The sequence below is a fragment of the Electrophorus electricus genome, chromosome 5 (genome assembly GCF_041902795.1).
Source record: "Electrophorus electricus isolate QZ-2024a chromosome 5, ASM4190279v1, whole genome shotgun sequence".
Lineage (NCBI taxonomy): Eukaryota > Metazoa > Chordata > Actinopteri > Gymnotiformes > Gymnotidae > Electrophorus > Electrophorus electricus.
In genome coordinates, this window is record NC_137501.1 from 14,641,121 (window position 1) to 14,662,500 (window position 21,380).

Below are 21,380 nucleotides of genomic sequence, written 5' to 3' on the forward strand. Positions count from 1 at the left end.
GCATCTGGTAGTTTTCAGTGTACCACTATTGTCACCACTGGAGTTAGTCAGTCATCTGTCTTTGGTCGTAATTCTTTAATATGTGTGGACTCATTTACATGTGAGTTTTGATTGTTTTCACCTTGAGCACAGGTGCATTTAGTGCAGTGGTAAGTTAACACTGTTGCTTATTATCACCATGGTGACAGGAATTACATGCAGTGTTGCACTTTTTGCGTGGCGTTGCGTTGTTACCATTAAGACATTTTGATTCTGGTGCAGTAAGTGAAAGAAAGGACTGTTTTTTTTCTGACCAGTCAATGGATCGACCCATTATGTTCACCAATGGGTGTTTACTTTTAACATTGTCTTGTTTCTCTCTCTCTCTGAGTATGGACCCATTTTCAATTGGAAAAAGTAATAGGAGACCCAGTCTTTATAACGTGAATGTGAATAACCAACATAAATAGCATGAGCGTGGTTAACCAGGTTTATCATCTCAAACTCTGTTCCCATCAGTAAAATGAATTGGATCGTTGACTGCTCTGTTGATGTAGCTTATTTAGGTGTGCTTACTTGAGAACTACTTTTGATGTGCATTTTGTTGATGTATTTTTTGTAATTCTGATTCCAGAACAGTGATATGGAGTTTTGTCATTGTATTGGTTTCATGAGAAAGTTGTATTTTAAAACCTTTTGATTCTGTTCACACAGAATGAAGCTAGAAAGAGCATCTCCAGCTCCAACATGCGTATCTGCCAAATCTGACCAATCAATGGATCGACCCATTATGTTGCGTCTTGCGTGAGTTTACTTTGTCTTAAAGTTATTTTTTCTCTCTTATATGTTTAGTAATTATTAAAAATTGATGACAGAACAATGGTGCTTTCTAGTTTTATTGTTTTTTGTTTTTTAAATTGGAGTTTACTGGTGATGTGTTGCTGAGTGGAGAGTAAAACTTGCTTGACAGTCACTGAATGAAGGGCATTTGTTTTATCCAATTATAACAAGTTCATAACAGAAAAGTGATGTTTTGTCACTACCAGTTGACTCGTAATGATGAGTTACTGAATGGAGAGTAAAAGATGAAACTGTTCTATTCATCCATGACAGACTTACTTCACAAGCTCTGTCATACACCTCCGTGAAAGGTGATCAGTCAATGGATTGACCCATTATGTTTAACAATGGGAGAGATTAATTTAACACAGACATTTTCTCTCTCCCCTCTCTCACTCTCAATATGATATGATTAAATAACATCATTATCATGACTGAAAAGTTCAGTATATCAAACTATTTAGAGACTAAATGTCCTCTGCAGATATCAAGTACTGATATGAAGTGCATTCCTCTTTCACAGTTTCAGTTGACATTTTGAGTTGTGGTGACTGATTTTTATGTGTGCATTAAACATAGTGAGTTGTCAGCTATTCTGCTGACGAAGGATCACTTCAGGTGTTCAGTGTGTACAGACGTGCTGACGGAGCCAGTCTCCATCCCCTGTGGACACAGTTACTGTAAATCCTGCATCCAGACCTACTGGACCAAACCAGGCCATATAGGAAGCTACTCCTGTCCTCAGTGTAGGAAGAGATTTAAAACTCGTCCTGTTCTGAAGCCAAACTCAGAGCTGGCTAAAATGGTAGAGAAGCTGCAGCAGGCTGGGTTCAGTCCTGCTCTTCCTGCTCTCTGCTATGCTGGACCTGGAGACCTGGCCTGTGATTTCTGCACTGGGAGGAAGCTCAGAGCGGTGAAGTCCTGTCTGACCTGCCTTGCGTCGTACTGTGAAACCCATGTGAGGCAGCACTACACAGTAGCAGCCCTGCAGAGACACACGCTGGTGGAGGCGACTGAAGACCTGGAGCAGAGACTCTGCAAACTGCATCACAGAGCCCTGGAGGTCTTCTGCAAAACTGACCAGACCTTCATATGTTTTATGTGTATGATGGAGGAACACAAAGAGCATGATACAGTGATAGCCAACAGTGAAGCTCCTACTGATGAGGTAGGTTATTCAAAATGGTCATTCACATGCAACTCGGTGGGAATTACTTTTGATGGTTGTCTGTGATATGAGGGAATTTAAATACCAGATTGTGTGGTATTTTAGAGTGGGTTGTCTCTGAACCAAGATTTCAGACTTTATTTGTGACTCTGACATCTGATAGACAAGACAAACAAATCATTAGTAACAAAATTTAAAAAAAAAATCTTGCGTTTAAAGTAATACATTTTTATACACAAAGTGTTGTGTACAAATCACAGATTCTTTTAATAAAAATCTTGAATAAATGACTTTTTATGTGGCAGCTAAACACATCAGTAAATCAACATCAGAAAATCAGAAAATTTAATTCATTAGAAGAGAACAAGATGGAGAATGTGATTAATTATCTCCTAAAGGAAAACATAGAGTTGACAACAAAAGTTGAGGTAAGTTCACACTTCTTAAACTGCAGCGCCAAGAGGTTTGTTACACTGGAGAAAACATATCCATAATTGCACAGTTCCTGTGTTTTGAAATGTAAACATATGCTGTTTTGTCCTCTAAGAACTTGCAGAGAGCTGATACAGAACTGACTTACCTGGCAAAGATACTCTGCAGAGGACTTGAAGAAGGTGGGGTACAATACTGCCATTTCAGTGAAGTTCCTCACCTGTAGTTTTCTCTGTAACGTCTGTATGATTAGACTCAGTACCACAGTTAAGTAACCAGTGAATCTCACACCACTGTCTTCAGGCTTAGTAGAAATGGCTGCTCTTGGACGTCGTTTGAATCTTGGGATGTTTTATGACTGTCGCAGTGATTCTTTCAGCTCAGGTAAAAGGGTTTACTGTAATACTGTACTTTGCTTAATAAACTCTACATGTACACTAGAGTTTACATGTTTTGCAACACACAGCTTCATATTTTACATTATACATTGTTGTTCACGTTGGCAAAAAAACTTGGTTTTAGATGCTTCCATGGAAATGCATCAAATAGAAACGAGATTCAGTTGTATCCGTCTGTAAATCCTAAGTATATGTCCATGTGTTTGAGGCATTTATTATGCTCCTCAAGTGAAAACCTGCAAGGAGATTTGGAAACCAAATCTGTGTTCTATCCACCCAACATGATATCAGTAGCATGTTGGAAAAAAACACTCCCAAAAGGTTATTGTACTAATGTTTTTCTGCACTGATGCTTTACTGTATTAGTGTTTGTCTATGGCATGTTCTGTAGTGCTTTATGAATAAGCAATTACTGTTCAGATGAATTAATTGAAATTTCATGGGGTATCTAAGCCTTTGGCACAGTACTATATATATAATATGTGTAGTTATGCCACATAAAAAGTAAAAGGGATCAGGTAATTGTCTAGCTGTAGATACTGGACCAGACACATGCTGAGTAGAAATCTACAATGTTGAGGTGATCCAACTTAATTTTGTGGCCATAATACAGATTTGTTGATGCTGTGATATTTGATTATTTTTATCGTAGATGCCTTTCTATGGGATGAGAGCACTCTGTCCTCTATGAAACTATCTCTGTCTCGACCCCACACGGATGTGCGTATTTTAGAGAGAGACTCCCTGCAGGAGAGACTCGGAGCTCTGGACCTGACCACTCCTCTAAGGGCCAGTGTTGTAGCTGGATTGGTGGAGGTGTCTGGAGCTGCTGCCTTTCTGAATCACCCCACTCAGTCCCAGCTGCAGGACAGAGTCACTCTGTGCTACAGAACCTCCACCAGACTGGACATGCTCAGTCACACGCTGTTGCACAGTGGAGCTCCTCTCTCGCTGACCAGTCAGAAAACAGCTACACACGTGGTTGTGGCTGTGCTCTATGGAATCCAAGCGTTTTTTGTCTTTGATGACAAAAGGGAAAGCCGGGAGGGAAGTACTGCACTAAATGAAGTAATCAGGAGAAATTTCATTTCCCATAGTGCAATTGAACTACTTTCTGATCTTGATGAAAATCAGCAGACAAAATGTTTGTTTGATTGTGCTGTTTATACTGATGGAGGCAATTGCAAAAGTCTTGTGAATTTTGATACGGCAATAAAAATGTACAGCTCCTTACAAACCTTAGGGCCACAAGGTGAGAAAACAGTCCCTCTGAAAGTCTGGCTCTACCCTCTGAAGAATGTAGACCAAACATCTGCTTGTGCAGCTGGAGAATTAAATGATCACATACTGCTCAAAACAGAGAATGTTCTGGAGCATCTGAAGTGTCATCTTAGCATTTGTCTTGATATGATGACCATTTACTCCAGTTTTGGTGTCTTTACAAGGTTTCCAGCCATCAAAGAATCTCTTTCTGAGATTTCTTCTCATCTGCAGAAATATCAGTTAGAGATTCAGAAAGCACTTGCCTCCTGCATTAAGACCAAACGAGAGAGAGGACAAAAAGAGGGGAGGGGTTTGGAAGATCTTCTGAAGAGACATGGCCAATCACCTTTCAGTCCAGAGAACATCCAGCAGTGGTTCCTAAACAAAGATGCTGAGGTGAGGGCTTTGCAGGCATGCAGAGAGAAAAACATCACCACTGTAAAATCACAGGAGGAGTTGATGTGCATCTTACGGGACTCCCAGGACACAGTGTTGTGTTTCACTCTCACCTCATTGGAGGATAAAGATCCATTTCTCTCAGCTCTGAAGCAGCACATTGATTTAGTGAGCACAGTGAACACACAAGAGACACATCTACCATTCAGACTTCCTGATACCAGTCAGAAAATCCTCTCTGATCTTCATTCATTTATGTGCACAAAAGAGACAAATGAAGATGCAGACCAGACAGAGTTCATCGCTGCAGTTGTACCTGTGCCACAGCTTCCTGGATCTTCTATATATCTTTACCAGTGTGGTAATATTGTGAACTGCAGTGTGAACCTTGAGATGAAGCCAGAGCTCCCAGAAATACTTAATATAAAACAAACTAGTGTTACTGTGAGGCTGCAAAGATCCGAGACCCAAGTGCTTAATCATTACAGAATTGAATTCAGAACAGTGAGCTGCAGAAACATTGCTGATAGGAAATGGAAAAGTGTATTTTGTACTGGAGAGAACTGTGTGGTTTGGGGTCTGACGCCAGCGGCTCAGTATCAGCTGAGATACACTGTAATGGACTATAACAGCTTGAGCAACTATAGCAGAATCAAAGAGTTCCAGACGCTTCCTAGAGCCAGACCTGGACCTATACTTCTCAAACAGACTCAGAAATCTCTGACTGTTACCTGGAGGAAGGCTGATGGAGACACCCCTGTGCTCTGCTACATGGTGGAGTATATGGAGGCTGCTCTGGAGGGCTGGCAGTCCATTCTAACAGAGGGGCCTGGGTGTGAATGCACCATAACTGTCCCCTGCAGCACCTGTTACAGAGTCAGAGTCTCCGCTGTCTATGTAGAGGGAGATATGAGCAGACCCAGTGAGGAAGCAGAGGTCCCTGTAGACAGTGAGTTTAACCTCTGGTAATAGTTCTATATGGTGATAAGTGATAAATTCACAACTTTACGCTTTAAGTCATTTTAAATGGTTACTATTTTCATATCACATTTCAGAGTGGTGCATAAATGTCTCAGAGAGAAAGACCTCCCTCTTCCTAAAAGTGCTGAAACTGCAAACAGTGAAGAAACCAGTGGAGCTGAGCGGCTTTACAGATGAAGAGAGCGAAGTGAGGAGTTTCCTTCAGTGTCTGCCCTACATCTCCCAGCTGAGGTGAGTGAGAAGCTGTTATGTGTATTACAGGTGTAATGTTTAATATAAGTTAAATAATAATGTTTAATCTAATTTTTTCTGTGAGGTAATGAGTTTGGTCATTTTGTTTGTTTTTGTGAGTTGTTGCCTCACTATGATGAATCTGTGACTGGTATTGGTTGTAATGATGGGCGGGGTGCAGAAGGATGCAGAGATGAGCTGTGTCACACAAACACAGACTTTTATTATAACATGTAACCAAACACGAACCACAACACTAAGTATAAAGAAGACAAAATGTAATAAATGACAATCAGGACTCTAAACACGATAAAGTGGTTTACAACAGCCTACATGAGGTCAAACACCAACAGCGACTAACAACTAAACAGGACCTTAAATACATATATTAACAATGAACAGGTGTGGCACATGAGAGAGGTGTGGCAACGACCACACACACACACACACACACACACACACACGTACGCATACACACAAAAACCAGATGTAAAACAGGGAGGAGTCTTGGAGGAGGGGGTCAGTGATCAGACATGTTGTTGGTATAGTTTAGTGGGTAACCATACTGTGTCCACTGTGGTGTACTGTGGCTCAGTCTCCTGTCTGGGCTATACCAGTAAGAGTTCTTGGGCAAGAGTCCTAACACTACACTCGCCTGCATCTGTAGCATAATTGTAAGTCACTTTGGATAAGAGTGTCTGCTAACTGTAAGTGAATGAAATGTTGCTTTGTCAGTTGTTATGAATGTGAGCAGTGCTCAGCCCTATAAAGCATGGAAGGAAATGTTGTGTATTCACTTTGCAGGAGTTCTTGCTCTAGCTACTCTAGTTCACACTCGTACTAAAATGCAAAACAAAAACAACAGAATTTGGATGAGCTTAATTTACATTTACCTGACACTTTTATCCAAAGCGACTTACAATTATGACTGAGTACACCTTGAGCAATTGAGGGTTAAGGGCCTTGCTCAGGTGCCCAACAGTGGCAACGCTGGAATATGAACTAGCAACCTTCTGATAAAAAGTCAAGTACCTTAACCACTGAGCTACCACTGCCATTACTAAATGAATTTTGCTCCAAAATCTAAAAATGTATTCAGCACATAAGAAATTAACTTTTTTTTGGGGGGGGGCATGACTCTGATATGCTTATAGGTGATTTTATGCATGTGATGGGGATGGATAAATAAAGGAAATAGGATGATTGCATAGCTAGAAATCATTTGAGTTTTGTTGTTTTTCATCTAGAAGATACATTTAACATCCTAAGAAGTCAGTTTTTAGATTCTTAGCATTATTCACCTTTGGTTCCTGCACTCTGTTTTCTGGTTCAGAGAAAGAAAGAACCTCTAATGTGAGGATGACTTTGGTATTGAAACTGGTAATGATTAATGAGATAATGTGTGGTTGAACTGGTAATGATTAGTGAAATGATGTGTGGTTGAATATTTCTGGAAGTGTGACTACCAACAGGTCTTGCAAAGAAAGCAAAATAATGTGTATAAGCTACACTACTATCAAAACTTACAAACATTCTGTAATGGAAAAAAATAACTGGAGGCAACTGGAGATTTACTGATACATTTATGTGTAACGGCGGCCCGAGTGCAGCAGGGCATGGAACAGGAAGCACAGACTCCATAGACGCGGCAAAACATCTAATAACATTAAACACGAAAGACAACTCATACATAGGGACTATAGTGAACATAAACATACAAACAGTTTGAACACTAACAGAAACAGGGGTATTTAACATTTACATTAACAGAGACATTAGCTACAACATCGACACTAACATTAATGACCAACACTGAGGTACGCGCTGACAGGGGTTTAAATAGACAGACAAACTCTCAACATTAAACCCCGTGCAGGTGCGTGCTATCACGGGAGTGTGGCTACACACAAGGGTGAACGCACCTGCATGCGGCAGGCTGTACCATGTGACTTGGGGTGTGGCTCTGATGCATCCTTTCCAGGACTGCGAGCCCCAGGCTGCCATGTACACATAAACAAACACTGTACAGCTCTGCCCGGTTCCTACTCTCTATGAGGCGGGCTAGGAACCGAAATCCCAGAAGACAATTCAAACAGAGGGAGGATGGCAGAATCCCTTCCTCCCTCAGGGCAGTCCGGTACGCTCCTCGTAAGTTAAAGCCCACAAGTGAGTTTAGCGAGTTGGCAAATAACCCCACAAAATCACAGTCACAGACAAATTCATCACTTACATGAAATTCTAAGTTCAACACACTGCCTCTAGGAGGGAGACCATGAGTGTAGGAGGACATTAAAGAGTGATTTTGTTGTTATTGTTAGACCTGCATTACAAGGCCAGTTTATTTTGCCCCAGTTTGTGCTGTCCTGCCATCTGCATGCTTACATGACTGATCTGACAAAGGGTGTGGTCACTACAATAGAAATCACTTTTCACATATAATGATGTTTCTCCTGTCAGTATATCTGTTGTTACTTTATATTTATGCTTATTTTATTAGTTAGCTTCATTTAATCTCTGTTTTGTGATTCTTTCTCTATTCCAACAGGTTTCATTATGATACAAAAAAGAAACTGTCCACAGTAGAGTTTCTGCTGAAGCTGAATGTTGCAGCAGCAGAGTGTGATGCAGCTACAGGAGAGAGTTTCACTAAGCTGCTGACATCTGTGTGCAGCTACACAACCTTCCCTTTTCGAGATGATGTGCGCATTAAAACTTCACAGTGTGATTTCCTGCTGGAGCTGTTCTCACAAGTGAAGGACTATGAGACTCAAACAGGCAGGAGTGTCCTTCCAGCATTACAGCCAGTTTACCAGTCAGCTCCTGCAGTCTGGAACATAGACCTCTCAGAGAGAAAGACCTCCCTCTTCCTAGAAGTGCTGAAACTCCAAACAATGAAGAAACCAGTAGAGCTGAGAGGCTTTACAGATGAAGAGAGTGAAGTGAAGAGTTTCCTTCAGTGTCTGCCCTACATCTCCCAGCTGAGGTGAGTGAGAAGCTTTTATAAGTATTACTGTGTCACTGTGAGTGATCAGCAGATGGTGCAGGTTAGATGTGTGAATGAAATGTTGATTTGCATTTGGTATGAGTTCAGGATTATAAACGTTTGGCCAACTCCACATTCAGATACTAAATCAGAAATAATGGTTGAATGAACCTAATAAATTAACCTCACTTCAAAGTACATATAAATCACTACATTAGAGATTAAGTGTTTGCTGACGAGGGTAAAATTATTAAACCAGCCATCAAATCACAATAGTAACGTGATATGAAAAATCTGAAAAAGTTCTGAGATGTAATTTTTTATGAATCTACCTCAAACATGTATCAGATAAGTGTCACAAAGGAGTCCCAGATAAAGCATAGAATCAAGTGCAGGTTTAATGTCATAGTGTCTTAGACGTCACACCTTTAACCGTGAGGGGTTTAAATACCCTTAATAGGGTCAGTAATAGACAAGTGTGTGACAGTTAGTCGCTATTCAGAAATTAGCGACCTCTGCTGGTAAAAGGAGGAGCTGTCACAGGCAGACGTGACAAACCTCTTACTAGTAATGTATCTGTATTTAAGAAAGGTGCTCTACCAGTATCACAACATTTATGGCCCTTCAGTTATTTATGAATTGACTGTTCTCAGATTATTCTCGTGGAGCTCTGTGGACTGACATGGGGATCTTGAATGTACTTTGTTATGTTTACTATCATGTCAGTGATTTGTTGGTCTGTATCTGCATGTTAATTTCTGTTTTTAACCCTCTACCTGGCCTGTTTTATAAAATGGATACATACCCATTAATAAAATCAAACAAATAACATGACAAACAAACAAACCACAAAACACGTCCAAGTTCTAACCACTTGGTTCATAAGACCGAGGCCCCTTATGCAAAAGCTCTGCATAAACTCCTTGTTTATCACGTCATATATATTGCTTCAAGAATAACTGTGTGATATCAAACTACATCTAATTTCCATACTAACATTATAACAGCTCCTTAACTGTATCCAATAAGCCCACCAAAATCGTTTTTCAGGCATTTTCCATATGAACTGATATTGGACTGATTTTAAACTGGATCTCTGTTGGGCAAATAAAAGATTAATCTCTGATTTGAAAATGTATTTATTATATTATAAAATGTCCATTTTATAATTTAAAATAGATATTTTATAAAGTAAGTCAAAAGTCTGACATCATCTTATTTGGTGCAGTAGCAGCTTTTAAACTTGTGTGTTCCAAATAAGTCTACATCATGATTTATTGACAAATTATAGAGTATAGTTTACAAAGAAAAATGAAACAAAGCCCCCAGTTCCTGGAGCACATGGGAGATTTGACCATCAAATATTAAAACAAGTTCCTTGTGATTGGATCACCCAAGACGCATGTTCATGCCAGGTGTGGACAGGACCTGAGAGAGACCCTCACCTCTTCATATCAGCCATGCATGCCTGCACAGTGATGAGTAGATACAGAGGGAGTCACTTGCCATTGCAGAGGTCTCTCTCTACACCAGGGTTTCATCTGAGGCAGGCCAAGCCTGCTTATAGGCAGTTTATAAACATTAAAGATTCATATTTAAGATTTGAAGCTCCAAACTATTAGATTTGCACATCAATTCTGTACAGAAAATGTTGGTTACAATTTTCCTCAGGATCATAAAGAAGGTTTGTCTTCATTGTCACTCTCATCACTACAACCTATACAAGCATCTCTCAAATGTAACAGCTGTGATATAAGTGGTTGCTCTCGCCTGATTGGGTCTATGAGATGATCATTCCAGTATGTTCCACCCCCACGCAGAAGATGAAGGGCAGGTGTGGAGATCATAAAACCATAATCTACTGGCCATAGAGGAAAAGCTCCTCTAGCCCTTGGCATAAAGGCAGTGGGCTAACGTACTGTTAGCCTTAATCTGGAGGTCTGGGCACCCTAATGAAGGTTGAGGTTAGAGGCCTTTGTAGGGTAGAGAGCAGGAATGTCTAGTTTTGTGTTACAAGACAATCTGAGAGAATTTTCCTTAGACCTGAGAATGAGAACATTCCTGCTTGATGTGAGCCTGCATGCTGCTCTTCATCAGAGTGTCTCTGCAGAGAGTGATTTTATCTTGTTTTAAAACGTGAACACTGTAACTTCCTCCTGGATCTGTACTCACATATGAAGAAATATGAGACTCAGACAGGCAAGAATGCCCTGCCAGCATTACAGCCAGTTTACCAGTCAGCTCCTGCAGTCTGGAACATAGACATCTCAGAGAGAAAGACCTCTTACTTAGAAGTGTTGAAACTCCAAACATTGAATAAACCAGTAGAATTGAGAGGTTGGTCAGATGAAGAGAGAGTGAAGTAAGGAGTTTCCTTCAGTGTCTGCCCTACATCTCCCAGCTGAGGTGAGTAAGAAGCTTTTATAAGTATTACAGGAGTAACGTTTAAGTTTGAACCTGTTTGTTTTGCATGTTAATGAGATTTTAGCTGTTCTTTTTTTTTTTGAGTTGGTGAGTGATCAGCAGATGGTGCAGGTTAGATGTGTGAATGAAATGTTAATTTGCATTTGGTATGAGTTCAGGAATATAAAAGTTTGACCAACTCCACATTCAGATACTAAATCAGAAATAAGGTTTGAATGAACCTAATAAATTAACCTCACTTCAAAGTATATATAAATCACTACATTAGAGATTAAGTGTTTGCTGAGGAGGGAAAAATGAATAAACAAGCCATCAAATCTCAATAGTAACGTGATCTGAAAAATCAGAAAGTTCTGAGAAGTTATTTTTTATGAATCTACCTCAAACATGTATCAGATAAGTGTCACAAAGGAGAGCCAGATAAAGCATAGAAGCAAGTGCAGGTTTAATGTCATAGTGTCTTAGACGTCACACCTTTAACCATGAGGTGTTTAAATACCCTTAATAGGGTCAGTAATAGACAAGTGTGTGACAATTAGTCGCTATTCAGAAATTAGCGACCTCTGCTGGTAAAAGGAGGAGCCGTCACAGGCAGACGTGACAAACCTCTTACTAGTAATGTATGTGTATGTAAGAGAGGAGCTCTACCAGTATCACAACATTTATGGCCCTTCAGTTATTTAGGAATTGACTGTTCTCAGATTATTCTCATGGAGCTCTGTGGACTGACATGGGGATCTTGAATGTACTTTGTTATTTTTACTATCATGTCAGTGATTTGCTGGTCTGTATCTGTATGTTAATTTCTGTTTTTAACCCTTTACCTGGCCTGTTTTATAAAATGGATACATACCCATCAATAAAATCAAACAAATAACACGACAAACAAACAAACCACAAAACACGTCCAAGTTCTAACCACTTGGTTCATAAGACTGAGGACCCTTATGCAAAAGCTCTGCATAAACTCCTTGTTTATCACATGTCATATATATTGCTTCAAGAATAACTGTGTGATATGGAACTACTTCTAACTTCCATACTAACATTATAACAGCTCATTAACTGTATCCAATGAGCCCAACAAAATTGTTTTTCAGGTATTTTCATTATTGAACTGATATTGAGCTGATTTAAAATGGATCTCTGTTAGGCAAATGCAAGATTAATCTCTAATTTGAAAATGTATTCATTATATTATAAAATGTCCCTTTTATAATTTAAAATAGATATTTTATAAAGTAAGTCAAAATTCTGGCATCGGCTTAATTGGTAGAGTAGCACCTTTTAAGCTTGTGTGTTCCAAGTAAGACTACATCATGATTTATTGACAAAAAATAAAGTACAGTTTACAAAGAATTAACAGCAGCAACATTTATTCAGTAAGAGGTTAAGTATTAAAAAATGGAAAAAACAACAATCCCTGGAACACATGGGAGATTTGACCATAAAATATTAAAACCCTGTGGGAAGTTCAGACTGAGAAACATAATCCAAGAACAGGTTTCCAGAATGCATGATAAACTTAAAACAAAGTGAGGATAAGCAGGAAGGGAAACACGGAGGTAAAACTAATAAAAACAGATTAAGAACACGGGAACAGAGAACAATATGGAAAACGAACAGGCGGGGCAAGAATACATACAGTAGAACTCCAGTGTAGTGACGGGATGTTGGATACTGAGGCATCAAAGCTCATATCACTATTGCAAAGCACATTGATTCAACACAGTGTACTGAAGCTTGTATGATAGTTACTATTACCATGTGACTAATGACTGGATAGTGGTGGGACTGTTTGATAGGTTTAGCACTGTCCTATAACTTGCTTGCTATAAGGGGGTGAAATCCTTTTACTACAAAACTTGAAATTTTCTGGAAAATATGGAAGCTAAAAGGGGGAAGAAACGTCACAAAACTTTCAGAACATGTCAACCTGTTGTCTCCCAGTGCAGTTTGCAGCATTTTATTGTACAGACTTGAACACAATAGTCTAAACCACCTTTAAAATCACATTGCAACATCATATTTGTTATTCATTTATTCCATTAAATTTAGCATTTATTATGCATATCGTAATTTATTACTTGCAGCCAGTACAGCGAAAACTGATAAAAGTTCGCACTTGGAGGAACTCCTCATTAAAACACTTTAAGGTCATTTTAAATGGAGTTTACTAGGCTTAAATGGTTTCAAAGTGACTAATGGTTAAAAAGACAATGTGTTAATTTTTAAATAAAAGATATATTTACATGCATGGAGCCCAAATATAACGTGGACTAAGCATCATATTATTATTTTACCCACACACAGAAATATTATGTTATTCTCATTCAAAGATTGCTTATTGCTTGTAGTCGGCATGCTTTTTGTTGTGCTGTATCATTTAAACCCACCTTTTTAAAAAATCAAATTTTTGAAAATATTCAGATGTCCAGAAAAATGTCCTTATATGTAGACATGTGAATGTAATTAGAAACTCTGTGTGCATACTTGGTATTGTTAAATATAGGTGCATCTCTCAGTGAAGCTAATGGTTTGACCTTGAGATTAGCTGTCACAATGAGAGAGGCAGGGCAAGACACAAGTGTGTTGTTGAACTTTGTTTATTAGGAAAAACAGAAACATAATCCAAGAGCAGATTTCCAGAAAGCATGATAAACAAAAAACAAAGTGAGGATAACCAGGAAGGGAAACACGGAGGTAAAACTAATAAAAACAGATTTAGAACACGGGAACAGAGAACAATATGGAAAACGAACAGGCAGGGCAAGAATACATACAGTAGAACTCCAGTGTAGTGACGGGATGTTGGATACTGAGGCATCAAAGCTCATATCACTATTGCAAAGCACATTGATTCAACACAGTGTACTGAAGCTTGTATGATAGTTACTATTACCATGTGACTAATGACTGGATAGTGGTGGGACTGTTTGATAGGTTTAGCACTGTCCTATAACTTGCTAGTTATAAGGGGGTGAAATCCTTTTACTACAAAACTTGAAATTGTCTGGAAAATATGGAAGCCAAAAGGGGGAAGAAACGTCACAAAACTTTCAGAACATGTCAACCTGTTGTCTCCCAGTGCAGTTTGCAGCATTTTATTGTATTACATTTTCGCATAAAAATGGAAACAATTATTTTCAACATTTTATTGTAGAACGTTAACAACTAAACATCATTAATGATCATCAGATTTTTGAAATGAAATATGAAAATGGTGTCGTGTTGTATACTTTCCTGTACTTCACAGTTTTGAAATTATGACTGCTATAATTTTCAAAGACCACCAGGGGCCACTGTTTTGGCATCGCCTTTCAATGCTCCAATGTTTCAAATCTTTTACCAACACTGTCAGGAAGAAGCTCCAAACGTAGCCTACTACATAGTGTATACTGTATACTGGTCCCCAAAGCAGTATGCAGTTTAGTATCCAGTATGCACCAAATGCAAACCATGCTACGGAGTCATGTGAACGTATGAAGGTTCCGCCCACTTGTGAAAGATTTTCTGCCACCGTTGCATACGGGATGCAGTACGCTACAAAGAGCTCTGCTCGTGTACTGGAATATTAGCCTGGAGTAGGACGTCATTTGTGTATCTTTCTCATACTAGAAAAATGTATTTTATTCTCATACTGCATACAGCGTACTGGTTTGGTGGCCCTATCAGTATTTCAGTAGTATGTAGTAGGCCATTTCAAGCACTGCAATGGTTTCCTCTGTCCATCACTACTCAAACAAAAAGGGTGAAGACAGCCCAAAAAAACAAGAGATGAAGACACAGAAACACGAGGTATAAATACACAGAGCAATCAAATCAGAAAAGAAACAGATGAGACAAATCAAGGGTGGGGAAAACTGGAACAAGGGGCGGAAACGAACAGAACCAACAGAAAGGAACACATAGTTAGGCATCACTATAGTGGAGTGTAGTAGTGCTCTTCAGTGTAGTGGAGCTGAGCGCAGTGACCTTTGACCTCCAGCACTTCACCCTCATCTTTACAGGCATCATATCCCGTGTTAAACGGTCAAGCGATAAAAACAAATGGAAAACATGAAATCATGAAATGTATAATATCATTTTGCATTAAATTTCTTAGTCAATGAAGTTGAAGAAACAAACTTTCTCCAGTAGGGTGCATTATGGGTGTAGGAGAACAATCATTATTTTCATTGTGTTCATACCTGCTGTACACCACCAGTTCAGTTCATTTGTGCCACTTCAGTTTGAGCTGTTCTACCTGCATAGTTGTGTGATTGAGCTGGTTGAAGCTGATTGAGGGTTAATGTGAGCTCGGCCACTGTCTGTTTTTACTTTGTTATTACTTAGGTTTCTGCTTTTTTATTGTTTTATTTTTGTTAAATCTCTCTTATTGACTCTTTGCATTCCAACAGGTTTGAGCGTCCTGGTCATTATAATAAAGAAAAGAGAAGATCTATAATGAAGTTTCTGCTGAAGCTGAATGTTGCAGCAGCAGAGTGTGATGCAGCTACCGGAGAGAGTTTCACTAAGCTGCTGACATCTGTGTGCAGCTACACAACCTTCCCTTTATATTCTAAGAGTGCTTATCAGTGTGATTTCCTGCTGGATCTGTACTCAGAAGTGAAGACCTATGAGACTCAAACAGGCAGGAGTGTCCTTCCAGCATTACAGCCAGTTTACCAGTCAGCTCCTGCAGTCTGGAAAATAGACCTCTTAGAGAGAAAGACCTCCCTCTTCCTAGAAGTGCTGAAACTCCAAACAGTGAAGAAACCAGTAGAGCTGAGAGGCTGGTCATATGAAGAGAGTGAAGTGAGGAGTTTCCTTCAGTGTCTGCCCTACATCTCCCAGCTGAGGTGAGTGAGAAGCTTTTATAAGTATTACAGGGGTGACGTTTAAGTTTGAATCTGTTTGTTTTGCATGTTAATGAGATTTTAACTGGTCTTTGTTTTTGTGAGTTGGTCTCTGTGAGTGATCAGCAGATGGTGGAGGTTAGATGTGTGAATGAAATGTTGATTTGCATTTAGTATGAGTTCATACTCAACAATAAGGGTTGAATGAACCTAATAAATTAACCTCACTTCAAAGTACATATAAATCACTACATTAGAGATTAAATGTTTGCTGAGGAGGGTAAAATTATTAAACCAGCCATCAAATCTCAATAGTAACGTGATATGAAAAATCTGAAAAAGTTCTGAGATGTACTTTTTTATGAATCTACCTCAAACATGTATCAGATAAGTGTCACAAAGGAGTCCCAGATAAAGCATAGAATCAAGTGCAGGTTTAATGTCATAGTGTCTTAGACGTCACACCTTTAACCGTGAGGGGTTTAAATACCCTTAATAGGGTCAGTAATGGACAAGTGTGTAGTAGCCATTCAGAAATTAGCGACCTCTGCTGGTAAAGCGAGGAACCGTCACAGGCAGACGTGACAAACCTCTTACTAGTAATGTATGTGTATTTAAGAGAGGAGCTCTACCAGTATCACCACACATTTATGGCCCTTCAGTTATTTAGGAATTGACTGTTCTCAGATTATTCTCATGGAGCTCTGTGGACTGACATGGGGATCTTGAATGTACTTTGTTATTTTTACTATCTTGTCAGTGATTTGTTGGTCTGTATTTGTATGTTAATTTCTGTTTTTAACCCTCTACTTGGCCTGTTTTATAAAATGGATACATACCTATCAATAAAAATCAATTACAAGATAAACAAACAAACAAACAAACAAACAAACCACAAAACACGTCCAAGTTCTAACCACTTGGTTCACACGACCGAGCACCCTTATGCAAAAGCTCTGCATAAACTCCTTGTTTATCACATGTCATATATATTGCTTCAAGAATAACTGTGTGATATGGAACTACATCTAATTTCCATACTAACATTATAACAGCTACCAGTATCACAACATTTATGGCCCTTCAGTTATTTAGGAATTGACTGTTCTCAGATTATTCACATGGAGCTCTGTGGACTGACATGGGGATCTTGAATGTACTTTGTTATTTTTACTATCATGTCAGTGATTTGTTGGTCTGTATCTGTATGTTAATTTCTGTTTTTAACCCTCTACCTGACCTGTTTTATAAAATTGATACATACCTATCAATAAAAATCAATTACAAGACAAACAAACAAACAAACCAACAAACACATCCTAGTTCTAGCCACTTGGTTCACAAGACCGAGCACCCTTATGCAAAAGCTCTGCATAAACTCCTTGTTTATCACATGTCATATATATTGCTTCAAGAATAACTGTGTGATATGGAACTACATCTAATTTCCATACTAACATTATAACAGCTCATTAACTGTATCCAATAAGCCCACCAAAATCGTTTTTCAGGCGTTTTCCATATGAACTAATATTGGACTGATTTTAAACTGGATCTCTGTTGGGCAAATAAAAGATTAATCTCTGATTTGAAAATGTATTTATTATATTATAAAATGTCCATTTTATAATTTAAAATAGATATTTTATAAAATAAGTCAAAATTCTGGCATCGGCTTAATTGGTACAGTAGCACGTTTTAAGCTTATGTGTTCCAAATAAGACTACATCATGATTTATTGACAAATTATAAAGTATAGTTGTAATGTTGAGCGGTAAGGAGGCGGACACACGTGCGGAGAAGAGCGAGATTTAATAGGGGCAAATCCAGAATCAGAGTGGTTCTAACAGTTCAGGGTCATTGAGCCAACACGGAGAGCACGGGGATACATGACAAACGAGACAAGGGCTAGAATACACGAGTAACTAAACACAAACAGCGACGAGAACTAAACACACGAAAGCACACAGGAGAAGCAGGCTATAACAGAGCAGGAAACGCAGAGGCTAGGATAACACGAAGGCACGGAGTACAAAGAAACAACCATTAGAATAAACATATATAACCATTGTGGTGGAATTTTGAACAAACAGCAAGTCAGACGTGATTAAGAGAGTAATTTAATAAAGAAAATAGGACACACAAAACACAGCTGTGTGAGAGCTAATGCTCGAAAGCGAAAGCTCTAAAGGGGTAGACTGACTCTACTCCTTATATCTAAACTTCAACCCCCTCCCCAAGGAGGGGGTGCTCTGTGATCTTGTTTACGCACTCCCTGCTCCATTTGGTGATGAACATTCCTGCATATTCCAGGACGCTTCAAAGGACAGACACCATTTGCAAGAAAACAAAAGCCTAATCCCTCTTTACATCCCCTGCAGGTCACAAAGCACATGCAGGTCATAAAGCAACATTCCCACAGTCATTTGTTCACACAATATACAGAGACAGAGTTTGCAGACTAAACCATTCATATAGGATTATGTGATGGAAAGGATTAACATGATTATATATGAATCATTACATATGAATCACGTGATAATACATGATCAAATAATATTTTCCATCACACCATCAAGGAACAGCCCCAACCAAGGCACACAACAGGGTTTAAATACATGAACCAAAGGTAGAAACGAGGGACAGGTGCAAGCAATCAAATGAGGGGTGGAGAAAACGAAACCAAGGCATGGAAGCAGGGAGTGCAGGAAAACAGACGACACGGAAACCGTGACAACAGGGACGGCAGGATGACAGCCATTCCTGACAATAGTTTACAAGGAATTAACAGCAGCAGCATTTATTCAGTAAGAGGTTAAGTGTTAAAAAATGAAAAAAAGCCCCCAGTCCCTGGAACACATTGGAGATTTGACCATCAAATATTAAAACCCTGTGGGAGGTTCAGTCTGAGAACTGAGTGGATTCTTTAAGGAAGAGATTTATGAAATAGTCTAAAAGCACCATCTTCTCCAACAACCTTGACACCAAGAACTGCAACTTTCCCAGTGATGCAGACGGTTCTGTTCCCTCCCACTTCCACCTGTACTCCGGTACATAATCTTACAGGATTTGTCATGGACCAGTCACATCCTGTCTCATCTACATTGTAGATATTCTGGGGTTTTGTTGTGACATCTGTGAGATGAGCATATCAAAGCAGTGGGTGAATATGCCAGTATCAGCTGAGGTCCTCACTGTAGCCACAGGAAACTGTTCTGATTTGTGAATGGTCTGCTCCAGATGATCTCACATAAAATGGTAAAATCATTTTCTCCCAGTGGAGAAAGGGCACTGAATTCCACTAGCCAGATTATAATCCAGAACAAGATGTAAAAGGTCTGTTTGAGTGAAGCTCCAACCCCAGTCACACATGACCTGCCAGGATTGGAACAGACTTGAACACAATAGTCTAAACCACCTTTAAAATCACATTGCTACCTCATATTTGTTAGTCATTTATTCCATCAAATTTAGCATTTATTATGCATATCGTAACTTATTACTTGCAGCCAGTACAGCAAAAACTGATACAAGTTCGCACTTGGAGGAACTCCTCATTAAAACACTTTAAGGTCATTTTAAATGGAGTTTACTAGGCTTAAATGGTTTCAAAGTGACTAATGGTTAAAAAGACAATGTGTTAATTTTTAAATAAAAGATATATTTACATGCATGGAGCCCAAATATAACGTGGACTAAACATCATATTATTATTTTACCCACACACACAAATATTATGTTATTCTCATTCAAAGATTGCTTATTGCTTGTAGTCGGCATGCTTTTTGTTGTGCTGTATCATTTAAACCCACCTTTTTAAAAAATCAAATTTTTGAAAATATTCAGATGTCCTGAAAAATGTCCTTATATGTAGACATGTGAATGTAATTAGAAACTCTGTGTACATACTTGGTATTGTTAAATATAGGTGCATCTCTCAGTGAAGCTAATGGTTTGACCTTGAGATTAGCTGTCACAATGAGAGAGGCAGGGCAAGACACAAGTGTGTTGTTGAACTTTGTTTATTAGGAAAAACAGAAACATAATCCAAGAGCAGATTTCCAGAAAGCATGATAAACAAAAAACAAAGTGAGGATAACCAGGAAGGGAAACACGGAGGTAAAACTAAGAAAAAACAGATTTAGAACACAGGAACAGAGAACAATATGGAAAACGAACAGGCAGGGCAAGAATACATACAGTAGAACTCCAGTGTAGTGACGGGATGTTGGATACTGAGGCATCAAAGCTCATATCACTATTGCAAAGCACATTGATTCAACACAGTGTACTGAAGCTTGTATGATAGTTACTATTACCATGTGACTAATGACTGGATAGTGGTGGGACTGTTTGATAGGTTTAGCACTGTCCTATAACTTGCTAGCTATAAGTGGGTGAAATCCTTTTACTGCAAAACTTGAAATTTTCTGGGAAATATGGAAGCCAAAAGGGGGAAGAAACGTCACAAAACTTTCAGAACATGTCAACCTGTTGTCTCCCAGTGCAGTTTGCAGCATTTTATTGTATTACATTTTCGCATAAAAAGGGAAACAATTATTTTCAACATTTTATTGTAGAACGTTAACAACTAAACATCATTAATGATCATCAGATTTTTAAAATGAAATATGAAAATGGTGTCGTGTTGTATACTTTCCTGTACTTCACAGTTTTGAAATTATGACTGCTATAATTTTCAAAGACCACCAGGGGTCACTGTTTTGGCATCGCCTTTCAATGCTCCAATGTTTCAAATCTTTTACCAACACTGTCAGGAAGAAGCTCCAAACGTAGCCTACTACATAGTGTATACTGTATACTGGTCCCCAAAGCAGTATGCAGTATAGTATCCAGTATGCACCAAATGCAAACCATGCTACGAAGTCATGTGAACGTATGAAGGTTCCGCCCACTTGTGAAAGATTTCCTGCTTCCGTTGCATACGGGATGCAGTACGCTACAAAGAGCTCTGGTCGCGTACTGGAATATTAGGCTGGAGTAGGACGTCATTTGGGTATCTTTCTCATACTAGAAAAATGTATTTTATTCTCATACTGCATACAGCGTACTGGTTTGGTGGCCCTATCAGTATTTCAGTAGTATGTAGTAGGCCATTTCAAGCACTGCAATGGTTTCCTCTGTCCATCACCACTCAAACAAAAAGGGTGAAGACAGCCCAAAAAACAAGAGATGAATACACAGAAACACGAGCTATAAATACACAGAGCAATCAAATCAGAAAAGAAACAGATGAGACAAATCAAGGGTGGGGAAAACTGGAACAAGGGGCGGAAACGAACAGAACCAACAGAAAGGAACACATAGTTAGGCATCACTATAGTGGAGTGTAGTAGTGCTCTTCAGTGTAGTGGAGCTGAGCGCAGTGACCTTTGACCTCCAGCACTTCACCCTCATCTTTATAGGCATCATATCCCGTGTTAAAC

At 39.0% G+C, this 21,380-nt stretch overlaps 1 protein-coding gene across 1 annotated transcript in view; it reads left to right on the forward strand.

Moving 5' to 3' along the window:
- The window catches only part of LOC113569091 (uncharacterized), a 207,949-nt gene that overhangs the window by 17,014 nt on the left and 169,555 nt on the right, over positions 1–21,380 (forward strand). The window contains exons 13-21 of the mRNA XM_081714267.1: positions 694–783; positions 1,399–1,987; positions 2,293–2,415; positions 2,535–2,601; positions 2,723–2,803; positions 3,470–5,425; positions 5,532–5,688; positions 8,234–8,671; positions 15,496–15,936. Of these exons, the coding sequence (XP_081570393.1) occupies positions 694–783; positions 1,399–1,987; positions 2,293–2,415; positions 2,535–2,601; positions 2,723–2,803; positions 3,470–5,425; positions 5,532–5,688; positions 8,234–8,671; positions 15,496–15,936 (3,942 nt within the window). The remainder of the gene's footprint in view (positions 1–693; positions 784–1,398; positions 1,988–2,292; positions 2,416–2,534; positions 2,602–2,722; positions 2,804–3,469; positions 5,426–5,531; positions 5,689–8,233; positions 8,672–15,495; positions 15,937–21,380) is intronic.